This window comes from Oryx dammah, unplaced genomic scaffold (genome assembly GCF_014754425.2).
Source record: "Oryx dammah isolate SB20612 unplaced genomic scaffold, SCBI_Odam_1.1 HiC_scaffold_29, whole genome shotgun sequence".
In the NCBI taxonomy this organism is placed as follows: domain Eukaryota; kingdom Metazoa; phylum Chordata; class Mammalia; order Artiodactyla; family Bovidae; genus Oryx; species Oryx dammah.
Window position 1 is genome coordinate 85057198 of NW_024070213.1, and position 12157 is coordinate 85069354.

The 12157-nt window shown below is 49.0% G+C and overlaps 1 protein-coding gene across 2 annotated transcripts; it reads left to right on the forward strand.

Moving 5' to 3' along the window:
• Window positions 1–4250: 4250 nt before the first annotated feature.
• On the forward strand, window positions 4251–9754 carry LOC120858138 (transmembrane protein 106C). Of its 2 annotated transcripts, none has more exons than XM_040233989.1 (8): window positions 4251–4403; window positions 4883–5094; window positions 6207–6270; window positions 6775–6934; window positions 7024–7164; window positions 7599–7648; window positions 8105–8158; window positions 9013–9754. In XM_040233989.1, the coding sequence occupies exons 2-8, from the start codon at window positions 4911–4913 to the stop codon at window positions 9107–9109; spliced, it is 750 nt and encodes a 249-aa protein (XP_040089923.1). In that variant the 5' UTR covers window positions 4251–4403; window positions 4883–4910; the 3' UTR covers window positions 9110–9754. The 2 variants fall into 2 exon arrangements, with proteins under 2 accessions (XP_040089923.1, XP_040089924.1); XM_040233990.1 differs by having other exon boundaries at window positions 4252–4328.
• Window positions 9755–12157: the final 2403 nt, after the last annotated feature.

Below are 12157 nucleotides of genomic sequence, written 5' to 3' on the forward strand. Positions count from 1 at the left end.
CTATAAGACAGCTCACAGGATATGGCTCAGAGTATTATCTATAGCCCTTGAGAAAGAACTAAAGGTCCTTGACTATGCTTAAAGACTACATTATTATAATTTAGGTTCCTTTGATTGTTTTCCTTTGTTCCAGCATTTCTCACTTCTCTGATTTAACTTAGTTTTTGACTAAAGTTTTCCACAGGCCAAAGGCAGGCAGAGGATATGGGGGCAGGACAAAGATCATACAGTCCTGCTCTGTTTCACCAGAACTGGACCTGGAATCTTGGAGGGCAGGGCCTATCATTCCTCTTTATCTGAACAACACATGCGCCAGAGCTCTGCACACTGAAATCCCTGAGCTAGAATAAACGCAGAATCCTTAAGCTAAACGGGTTGTGTGCCCCTTAAATCCGCGTGGCCACAGTGTCTGCAGCAGCCGCTCTCTATCTGCACTCTAGTGAGTCCCCAAATCTCTTTGGAAAGTATACGGAACAAGGCAATGGCATGTCTGGTTCCGGTCTGTATTTAACAGCAAGCAAATTTTCTCTGGACTTTCCTGGTGGGTCAGCGGTAAAGAACCCACCTGCAATGCAGGAGATGCGTGCTCCATCCCTGGGTCAGGAAGATCCCCTGGAGAAGGAAATGGCAACCCGCTCCAGTGTTCTTGCCTGGGTAATCCCATGGACAGAGAAGCCTGGTGGGCTACAGTCTATGGGGTCACAGAGTCAAACAGGACTTAGTGACTAAACAACAACAGTAAGTTGTCTCCACTGTGTGAATTAACAAAGGGCACAGGATGAAGAAAGACCATGAAGAACTCTGCCAACTTTAAGTGCTCACTTTCCTTGTGCGCAAGGCCTTTCAGGACTGCAGACCCTCGATCCGTGACTCCCCTCAGCCTGTGGGGCAGGAGTATGCGATGCACATGGAGAAACCAAGGGACTGGCAGGGCAGGGATCTCTGGTTGGACCCACTCCACTCCCCGCCGCCCCCACCACCACCACCAAGAGCCCCGGTGAGCTCACGTCTGCAGTAACCTCACTGCTCATAACCGGATGCTCAGATAACCTTGGAAGCCAGGCACAGGTGAGAAGTGATGGGTGGCTCTTCAGGAATGTGCTGCCCAATTAAAACAGCCACCCGGATGGCCGAGGCGGATGCTGAGACTGCTCCCCCAGGCAGTGCAGGCCAGGCTCCAGGTGAGGTCATTCCGCAGGCATTTATTGAGGGCCGACCACACACCGGGCTTCGAGCTGGGTGCTGGGGAGACAAGGAGGAATAGAAGGGTACAGTCTGTCCCAGACAACAGACTGTCGGAAAGCCTCAGGGGTTCTGCTGGTTAGCCCCCCAGACCTCCTTTCTATTCCCCAGCAACCTGAGCATAGGTTTCCTCACATGGGCCCAAGCCCTTAGCCTGTCTCCCTTCCTTTATGAAGCATCCACAGCCCTCAATCTTCCCCTGACCTTCTCTTCTGCCACCTTCCTCACCCTCCCTGCTCCTAGGACAGCCTGGATTCCCTCTGCAGTGTCTGTCCATAGTGCGGACATTAGGCTCACTGCCCCTTGCCCTTGGCAGGCTTCCAGCGAAGCCACGAAGTGAGGCCCCATGTGACTGAAGGGTGGGCGCGTTCCCCAGATGCCCCAGGTGAATTCCCTGTGAAAGGGGGTCTTCAGACAGGAAAACTGAACTTGGAAGATGGGCCTCAGACAGGCAAGGGGCCTCCCTCTCTCTAAAGGCCTGTGACCTGAGGGCAGATGTTAGAAGACGATAGACGCCCAAGGGTGGCCTACATGGTGTTTGGGTAATGCAGTCAGACTGCCTTGTGAAAATCGAGGCTTTCCCCTCAACTAGCTCCAGGTCTGTATCTTTTAAGACTGCACCCCACTATGAGAAAGACACACACACAGACACCACAATCTGTAGAGGTGGGGGTGGTTATTTTTCTCATGTAATGAAAAGTCAGAAGGAAGGTAGTCCAAATGTCATCAGCCACCTGAGCTCTTTTAATCCCTCTATGCAGCCTTTCTTAGCACACACTTCTTCCCTCATGGGCAGAAGATGGCTGCCCCATCTCCAACATCAAGTCCAAACTCCAAACAGGAAGAATAAAGTCAAAGTACCAGTTGAATCTTCATCCCTTATAAGGAGCTTTCCTGGAAGTCCCACACATCTCATTGACTCAAACTGTGTCACATGGCAAGTAAGATGGTGAAATGTATTTTTCACTGAACATACTGCTACCTCTAACGAAATCAGAACTGTGTAAACAAGGAATGTAAACTGGTATAGAGCTTGGAAAGAGAGAAGTGAAGAGCAATTTCATGAAGGAGCAGGCGTGGGCCAGAAATGGAAAAAGAGGAGCAATGGCTCCTTGTTGCTTCTGACAAATAATCTTTGCTTGACCAAACTTTGGTCAGGTTCCTGAATCTCTTCCCAGGTCCATCTGTGCACTTATTATAAAATCCAGTGTTAGCATGAATCCTGATAAATCAGGGCTTCCTTTATAGCTCAGTCGGAAAAGAATCTGCCTGAAATGCAGAAGACACGGGTTCAATTCCCAGGTCAGGAAGATCCCCTGGAGAAGGAAATGGCAACCCACTCCAGTATTCTTGCCTGGAGAATCCCATGGACAGAGGAGCCTAGCAGGCTACAGTCCGTGGGGTTGCAAGAGTCAGACATGACTTAGCGACTAAACCAACACCACCTGATAAATCACCTTAGCAGGAATCCCAGGCCCTCAAAATTGGATCACCTTCCATATCTGATTGGATTCCTTGTCCTCCTCCAACCCTCAGGTGATATCTAATCACCATGGCCTGTCTTTAGCAAGAATCCTGTTGGGCCTGTTTGGCCAGGATTCCCCTAACCCATGATGCTGTCTCTTAGTAATTTTCCATCCACTGACCCTCACCTGCTCCTTGGCTCTAAGCTCCCACTTGCCCTGCTGTGTTCAGACTTGAGCCCAACCTCTCTGTCCATGGCAAGACCCCATTGGTAGCAGCAGTCCTACACCTATCATTTATCCCCCTTGAATAAAGTCTACCTTACTGTCTTCAGTGCGTCCCTCGGGTTTTTTCTTTAACATTTCTCACTCTAAATGTTCTGTGGGCTGACTGTGACCAGTAGTTGGCAGGTGGCTAGAGAGCAGCAGGGACATCAGCCTTCCTCACAAGAGAAGGAGGCGAGAGGGATGGAGGTGGCGCGGAGCTCACAGGTCGGTATTTTCACTCCCCATTGCAGGGCATGCCCCCAGTTCAGAATCTCTCCTCTCCCCAGCATCATCTTTATTTCATATGGTTAACGTCTGCTTCGGAGAAGGAAATGGCAACCCACTCCAGTTTTCTTGCCTGGAGAATCCCAGGGACAGAGGAGCCTGGTGGGCTGCTGTCTATGGGGTCGCACAGAGTCGGACACGACTGAAGTGAGTTAGCATGCATGCACAACCCAATCCAGTGTTCTTGCCTGGAGAATCCCAGGGGCGGGGGATCCTGGTGGACTGCCGTCTATGGGGTCGCCCAGGGTCGGACACGACTGAAGCGACTTAGCAGCAGCAGCAGCAACTGGAGAAGAAAATGGCAACCCACTCCAGTATTCTTGCCTGGAGAATCCCAGGGACAGAGGAGCCTGGTGGGCTGCTGTCCATGGGGTCGCACAGAGTCGGACACGACTGAAGTGACTTAGCAGCAGCAGCAGCAGCAATGTCTGCTTCTGCGGCAGGTGAAGCTCAATCAGGCACATGGGTGTGTGTGTGTGTGTGTGTGTGTGTCTGTGTGTGTCTGTGTGTGTGTGTGTGTCTGTGTCTGTGTGTCTGTGTCTGTGTGTGTGTGTGTCTGTGTGTGTGTGTGTGTCTGTGTCTGTGTGTCTGTCTGTGTGTCTGTGTCTGTGTCTGTGTGTGTGTGTGTGTGTGTGTGTGCGTGTGTGTGTGCGTCTGTTCTCTGTCTCTAGGGCTGGGGACGCCCTGAAGCAGGTTGAGGGCAGTTTCTGTGATGCATCTTTCTACTCTCAACATCTTCACAACTCCTGTGCTCAAAGACTAGCTGAGAATGGTTTTGGCTGCCAGCGCTTTCCTCCTCTCTCTTCATCTGGAACCTTCACTCGAACCTTCACTGGAACCTTTCCGGGTGTTTCTGGGCGACCGCGGAGCATCTCCACCGGTCCACCAGCTTCAACCTCCGAGAGGCGCTGCTCCCCACCCCGCCCCGCTCTCCTCTCTCTGCTGCCCTCTATCGGCGCCGCCAGCTGGGCTTCGAAGGGCGCACGCGCGCTCACGCCGGCGTCCCGAGCCGGCTTGCGCACCGAGTGCATGCGCACCGAGTGCGTGCAGCTCTAAACACCCGAGAGGCAGGTAAACCTGCAGGATCCGGCGGGTGGCAGGGACGTCCGGCCCGGAGAGGAGCTGCCGGGAGTTCGTGTCCTGCAGGTCTGGGGTCTTCGGCGTTTGCTCCCGCCTGGGCGACTCTGGTGGGCTCGGAGCGCTCTTTTTGACAAGGGGCGTGAACTGAGCCCGCCTCCTGGAGCTGGGGGCGGAAGAGAGTGGGGACTCTCGGAGGCCTGTTATTAATTTGGGGCTTGTTGTTTGTCCGGAAAGGTTTTTTCCCAGGAAGACGCAGAGTTTGCAAGTAGCAGACAGGAGGGGTGAGCCTGGACTTCGTGGGAGCTGGGGTGCCCCGATTCCCGGGGCGATGAGGAGCTGGGCAGATTGGCGAATGCGGCCCCTGTTCCCCCAGGCTGTGTGTCGAGAGTCGGTGGTGGGTTAGGGAGCCCTGGTAGAAAATGAGGGGCCTGGTAGAAATTGTGCCGGTGTTCGGGACCACACTCGGGAAGGGAATTTGGTCATTTTTGTGTTACACTTTTCTCATAGAGGTGCACAGCGCACTCACTTGCCTCTTTGCATCCTAGGACATGACACAAGGCGCACATCCTGGCCATGGGGTCCCCTCATTCCATCTATGCTCACCGGCCTTTCAGCAAGCGAAGGAAAGCAGATGACACTGAGGATTCTCTGGCCGAACGGGAGCAGCGGGAGGCTATTGCTCAGTTCCCCTATGTGGAGTTCACCGGGCGAGATAGCATTACCTGTCTCACGTGTCAGGGGACAGGCTACATTCCAGGTGGGTCTTTGGTGATCACGGTAAAAGATGATTCCTCAAGGAGAATGCCAGGATGCCCACAAGACTCCTCCTCTCCCAGACTGAACTTCTTTCCTTGCAGCAGTGCCACGGTCATAGACCATGCCCTGAGCAGGAGCCGGCTCAGCTGGATTGATAAACTTGGGCAGGTTCCACAGCTTCTCTGGGTTTCCTGATATTTGAAAGCCTTACTTCTCTTCACTTTCACTCCTCTATTTGTTGTTTCCTTGGGTTGGAACACGTGGTTTGCTCTACATTCTGCAGTTTGACCTACTATTTCTTCATTGCTGATACTCAGGGCCTGGCATGGCTTTGTGGGGGAGGAGGAACAGACACCATCTTGGAAGCTTCTATTCAAGGAAGCAGATAGTGAATCATTAACAACCTAAGGTCTGAAAAAATAAAATGTCAAGTCGGGGGAGAAAAACATGCCCCGGACTGGAGCCTGGATTGGGTACAGAATTATCTATCACTAAGTTGGCTCTCAAAAAGTCTTAGCAGTTTAGATGAAGGGTCACAGAGGTTTAAAGCTGATAAAAACCTTAGAAATCATTCAATCCAAAGCCTTCATATTATAGATGAGGACACAATGGCCTAGAGAGGTAATAACTTACCTAAGGCTAGACAGCAGTTCATAACCATGCCTCAGCTCAAGGCCAGGCGGTAAAGCCAGAACAAGATCTGAGATTTCTTCTTCTTAATATTTATTTATTTGGTTGCTCCAGGTCTCAGTTGCAGCATGTAGCATCTTTAATTGGGGCATGTGGAATCTCGTTCCCTGACCAGGGACAGAACCCGGGCCCCCTGTGTTGGGAGCACCCAGTCTAAGTCACTGAACCATCAGGGAAGTCCCGAGATCCTAGATTTCTCAGCTTCCATGTCAGCGCTCTGGCAGCACCAATAGATGTTTTGTAATTTGTAGCACTCTCTACAGATTTATTTCTTGTTCATGAGACCCAAAATGTGAAACTGGTATCTTAGAAACAAATAATCCCGGACAAGTTTATGTTGTGGCAGGCTACTATGTATGTGAAGGAAAGTACTGTCACATGGGGGATTTATTTTACGAAAATTGTCAATTGTTTCTTTTCTAGAGCAAGTTAATGAGTTGGTGGCTTTGATCCCTCACAGCGATCAGCGGTTGCGTCCTCAGAGAACGTGAGTCATCTGAGTATTGCCTGTTAATGCCTACAGCAGTCCCTAGTCCTTTTTTTCTGTGTATGAATGCCAGTTCAGTTTTTGAAAATGTCATCTGTTCTTGTAAAATACCCCACTTCCTTTAATACTTTTTGCTCAATCAAGATATCTCTGCCCTCATTGCAGTCTGGGGAAGGAAATGTGAAGCTAGAAACACTCTGAGGGCCGAGGCTCAAGTGAAGGAGCTGAATTGGGAGGAATTGGAGAAGAGGGTGTCCTGGCAGGGGAAGAGATGTTTGTGTCCACACAGCGCCTCTCATCAGCTTCTTTTCCCAGATTGCAGACAGCATTCAGAGGGCTTTGAAAGGCTTCTCCCGCTCTACGCCTTCTTGCCTGGTTTGCGATTCCTGGCCCTGTGCACTTTCTCGTCCCTCCCGTCCTCATTCCCAAATTTGCATTTTATCGTGACTCGTTGGACCTTGATATCTGACTCCCTGGCTTGGTTGTGTGCTTTGTCATTTGCAGGAAGCAGTATGTCCTCCTCTCTGTCCTGCTCTGCCTCCTGGCATCTGGTTTGGTGGTTTTCTTCCTGTTTCCACATTCAGTCCTCGTGGATGACAATGGCGTCACAGTGGTGAAAGTCACATTTAATGAGCAGAGGTCCCTTGTCAGCCTCGCCATCACGGTAAGATTAGGGCCACCCTTCCTGGGTTGTGCACCCGCACGTCTTGTACCCAGGACACTTAGTGTGTTCCTTCACTTGCACTGACGCAGGCCACCCTGAAAATTAGAAACTCCAACTTCTACTCCGTGGCGGTGACCAGCCTGTCCAGCGAGGTTCAGTACATGAACACCGTGGTTGGGTCGTACATGACGACTAACATCTCCCTCATTCCACCTCGGAGCCAGCACCTGGTATGCCTACTTTTGGGAGCCTGGCCCCGCTGGGCTGTGAAACGCTGTGGCCTCGCTCCTGTCCTCTCCCTGTCCTCATTTCTACTGGTAGGAACTAGCTAATGAGGAAGAGCTGACAGGCTCTGTAGTTATGAAATATTAGGGGAAAAAAATCACCTAAGAATTAAACATTACGGAAGCAAGAATTTGTAGGAGAAAACAATTCACCAACAGTCAAGAAGAGGCCTTAGGATGATCTGGGGCCCATTGGCCTCTCAAAAGGGAAGAGGTGGGAAGTTTTGTTAGAGGCTCATGGTCTTAGGATTAGTGACCATCTGGGGGACATATTTCATGTGTGATAGAAGAATGCACTCAGGATCTTGGGTTGCTAGTAACAGAACCGTTCTGTGTCAAGCTCGCCTGGCCACAGACTGACTCTGGTGTCTTGTTTTCAGGTGAATTTTACCGCGAAGGCTGAGATGGGAGGACCGTATTCCTATGTGTAGTAAGGACAGTGTTCTCTATATGTGTGCGTTTTATGGGATGAAAGGGGTTCAGAGTTGAGCTCAGTTGAGGGGAGCTGGTCCTGCCTAAAGTTCCAGCCTTTTAGCCTGTGGGTTCGCTATCTTGAGATTGTTTTTGGAGGATGTGGTATTTGATATATGACTCAAGTGCTCAGATTTCTGAAAAGAGAACATTAGGGCACTAGAAACATTTCCAAGCTCCAGCATTTTGTGATGGGCATTAAAAACAAAAACAAAAACCAAGAAGATAGTGATGTGGGAGGATGGAAGGACACTGGGGGGACCTGGAACCAGTGAGCCGGGGCAGTGCTTAGGCCAGGAGGGCGGGTGTGGGGTAGGGGAAGCACCCAGATGGGGCTCACTGCTCCTCAGTTTGACAGGGTAACTCAGCCTTCCTGCTGACTCACCTGACCGTTCCTCTGTCTGTCGTTTGGCAGCTTCTTCTGCACGCTGCCCTATATTGGAGCGCACAACATAGTGGTCTTCATTCGGTATGTTGCTCGTGTCCTTGTGCCCAGGGCCCAGACTGGCAGGCCACGTGAGCTGGCCAGCTTTGCTCGAGAGAGCCTGTGGGACCCACAAGGCAAAGAGGTTATGCCGGATGCACTGTGGGCACAGTCACGGCAGAGCCTTGCTGTCCTTGAGATGCAGTGTCCAGGTCCCTGTCACCAGTCACCAGACTCACAGGAAGCAGTTTAGATAAAGAATTTTCTCCATGAGATGGGGTCCAGTTGTGTGATTGCTTTAGAATCCTCATGGGACTAGTAAAGAGAAAAGCTTTCTCAAGGCGTAAGCTCAGGGCATCCAGCCAGACTTACTCTCTGACCACACAAATTACGACATGTCATGGACCTGTAGAGTTATTTTTAGAACCATGACAATTAAATTTGCAAAAGACAAGGGTCTGCTGCAGACATTTGAAATATGAGGGTTTAGAGCAGGGTTTTGTAGCCTTGGCACTGATGACATTTTGGGCCAGACGGTTCTTTGTTGTGAGGGGCTGTTCCATGCATCGTAGGGTGTTTGACAGCATCCCTGGCCCTTACCTGCTAGAGGCTTACTCCTCCCCCGCTCAGCTGTAACAACCCCAAATGTCTAGACACTGCCAGAAGTTCCCTGTGGGGTAAAAATGTCCCCAGCTGAGAACTATTTATTTAGAAGGTCATCTCAGGGCACAGTGTCTCTGGGGATATGAAAAGATCCTCTGACTTCCTGGTTGTGTAACCATGAAGACATGCCTCTGAGACCTCTGTGTTACCGCCTGAGCTTGCAAGAATTTATTTGGGCAATCTCTCTTACTTGTCTCAGGAACAGAATTAATTCTTCTCAGTTTCCTTTTCCCTAGAACTTCAGTGAAGATTTCCTACATCGGCCACGTGACCCAGAGCTCCTTGGAGACACATCACTATGTGGATTGTGGAGTAAATTCCACAGCAGTTTAGAAACTGCTCTCCGTTCTTCCACGGCAGCACCTGTCAGAAGAGACACAGCTTCTCTTGCCAGGACCTGAGCCCTGTACCTGCCCCAAGTGGTAGAACCAGAGGAGAAATTGGTTCTCTCAATCCCCAGCCACTTGGGAGGAAAAGTCCTCCCTGTAGCACCACTGACCTTTCTCAGAACCAGCAGGATCACTGCCTAGCGCCTAGCTGATGCCAAGCAAATAGCAGGCACTCAAAGAAGGTTTGAAGAGTTTAACTGAGATCTTTTCAGCTGTTTGGGAGGTGGGGTGTTGTTATAAATTGAAATCCTGCCACAGTTCTAGGTTATCAGACGATACAATGATACAGAATTAGGACTGTCAGCATAGCTGCAGAAGGGGCCTCTTCACAGAAGAGGCAGCAGGGAGGGAGCATTTGAATATATTGACGAAGAAAGCACAGAACATTCAACATGTGAAAGTTTTTCATGTTTCCAAATGCCTAGATACTTTAAAAAAAAAAAAACAACTTTTTTTTTTTCTGTAGAAAGTTAAAATTGTTTTTACTAAGAGTCTATGTGGGGTGTAATTTACCCACCATCCAATGGCTGGAACATGGATTGGGGAGTTTGGTAAAAAAAATAAATAAATAAACCCTGCTTTTGATTGATCTGTCTCCTCTGATTTCCCGGATGTCTCAAGTGGGCACCTCTGGGGGACCGTGGAACAGTTGCCTGCTCAGTGGATCAGCACAGGATGGGGAGGGAAGAGAAGCCCTGTTGCTGTGAGCTCCTGTCACGGAAAACAGCCTCCTGCCCGGGAAGCCTCGCTCCTGTCCGTCCGCCTCTGGTGGTGACAGGCTGTCCTAGCGCTGTTTTAGCGCCCCCTGGAGGTTGGAAGAGGTAGCGCAGTGGTGCCTGAGAAGTGAGAAGCTGCTTCTCTGAGGAGGAATAGTAGTAGTAGTGTTAGTCGCTCAGTTCTGTCTGACTTTGCGACTCCATAGACCATCGCCCACCAGGATCCTCCGTCCATGGGATTCTCCAGGCAAGGATACTGGAGTGGTTGCCATTTCCTTCTCCAGAGGATCTTCCCAACCCAGGGATCGAAACTGGGTCTCCCGCACTGCAGGCAGATTCTTTACCGTCTGAGGAGTAACTTGCTGATTAAGAGGACGTGGTGTGAAGTTGCAAGTTTCTTGAACTTCATCCTCTGGGCCACTGCAGAGCAGGCTCCAGCCCCAGGATGGCAGGGCATCTGGGGGAAGCTTGAGTAGTCGGTTTCAGAGCTCCACTAAGATAGGCTCCAGCTCTTTCACGTCCTCTGGTGCTTCAGGAAATACCTAACAGCAGTACGTGGTGGCTGGGGGTCTGGTTTTTTTGCCGCCATCCCCATAGCTCGATTTTCAGTATTAATGATTTTTGCACTCTGAGTCTTCAGACTGAGGCTAAATTTCCTGGCTGTTTGGCTGATTCTGACCACGATTGTGTAACTCAAAAGCTGAGTTTCCCTGTTAACCCGAATCCTTTAACGGTCTGTATGTACATGATGGTGATGACTGTTCTCTGTGTAAATGATGAAACATGACTTGTATGGAGGCACAAGTGCGCCAATTTTGAGAACAGGCCCTAAATCCTTGAAGATGTTCATATTGCTTCATTTCTTCTTTTTCCATTTTCCAAACAGCCTCCAGCATATTTTTCATGTGATTCTCAAGGCTACTCCTATTGGTACTTCAGTACTGAGTAACTTTTTGTGACCATGTGCCTCAGTAGCATTTCTTGCACCTCAACGTTGTCTTTAAATGCAGCTCTAATATTCAAATGAGAGCAGTTACATTTTTAAACATAAAGGAATAAACCTGAGTCATGTCTGTTTATAGCCTCAGTATCCCATCCTGCACTGTGGGATACTCTGAGTAGTTGCGTCATGCTCTCTGTTAGTACTTGAACACATGCATATAGAATTTGCTCTCAGCAACGCCAAAACAGAGGAAGTGGTTGGCTCAGCCGTCATTGTCATCACCTTTGTATTTGTACTGGATTGAGATTTGGAAGGAATGCACTGCTTTTTAAAATTTTGTTCAAATATAGTTGATTTACTATTTGTGTTAATTTCTGCTGTGCAGCAATGTGATTCAGTTATACATATACATATATATTTTTTTTTTCATATTCTTTCCCATTATGGTTTATCACAGGATGTTGACTTTAGTTCCCTGTGCTATGCCATAGAGCCTTCTTGTTTATCCATCCTATATGTAACTGTTTGCACCTTAATCCAGTGGTTCCTTCCCCCTCCTTCCCTCCCCCTTGTCACCCGCAAGTCTTTTCTACATCTGTGAGTGTTGTCTTCTGTTTTGTAAGTATGTTCATTTGTGTTGTACGTTAGACTCCACATATAAGTGATATATGGTATTTGTCTTTCTGACTTACTTCATTTAATTTCTGGGTCCCTCTGTGTTGCTGCAAATGGCATGATTTTGTTCTTTTGTATGGCTAATATTGCCATGTATTCTACGTGAGATATACACACACATATATATATACACACACATACACCTTCATCCGTTGATCTGTTGATGGGCATGTAGGTCGCTTCCGTGTCTTGGCTGCTGTGAGCGTAGGGGTGCATGCATCTTTTGGAGTTACAGTTTTGTCTGGCCATTTGCCCAGGAGTGGGATTGCTGGATCACACGGCTACTCTATTTCCAGTTTTTTTGAAGAACTTGCATAATGTCTTCCATAGTGGCTGTACCAATTTACATTCCCACCAACAGTGTAGGAGGGTTCCCTTTTCTGCACACCCTCTTCCACATTTATTCTTTGTAGACTTGTTAATGGCGGCCATTCTGACCAGCGTGAGGTGGTACCTCTTTGTAGTTTTGATTTATATTTCTCTAATAATGATGTTGAGTATCTTTTCATGTGTCTATTGGCCACATGTGTGTCTTCTTTGGAGAAATATCTATTTAGGTCTTCTGCCTATTTTTCCAGTTGGGTTGTTTTGTTGTTGTTGTTAATTAATTGTATGAGCTGTTTGTGTATTTTGGAACTTAAGCCCTTGTCAGTTTCAT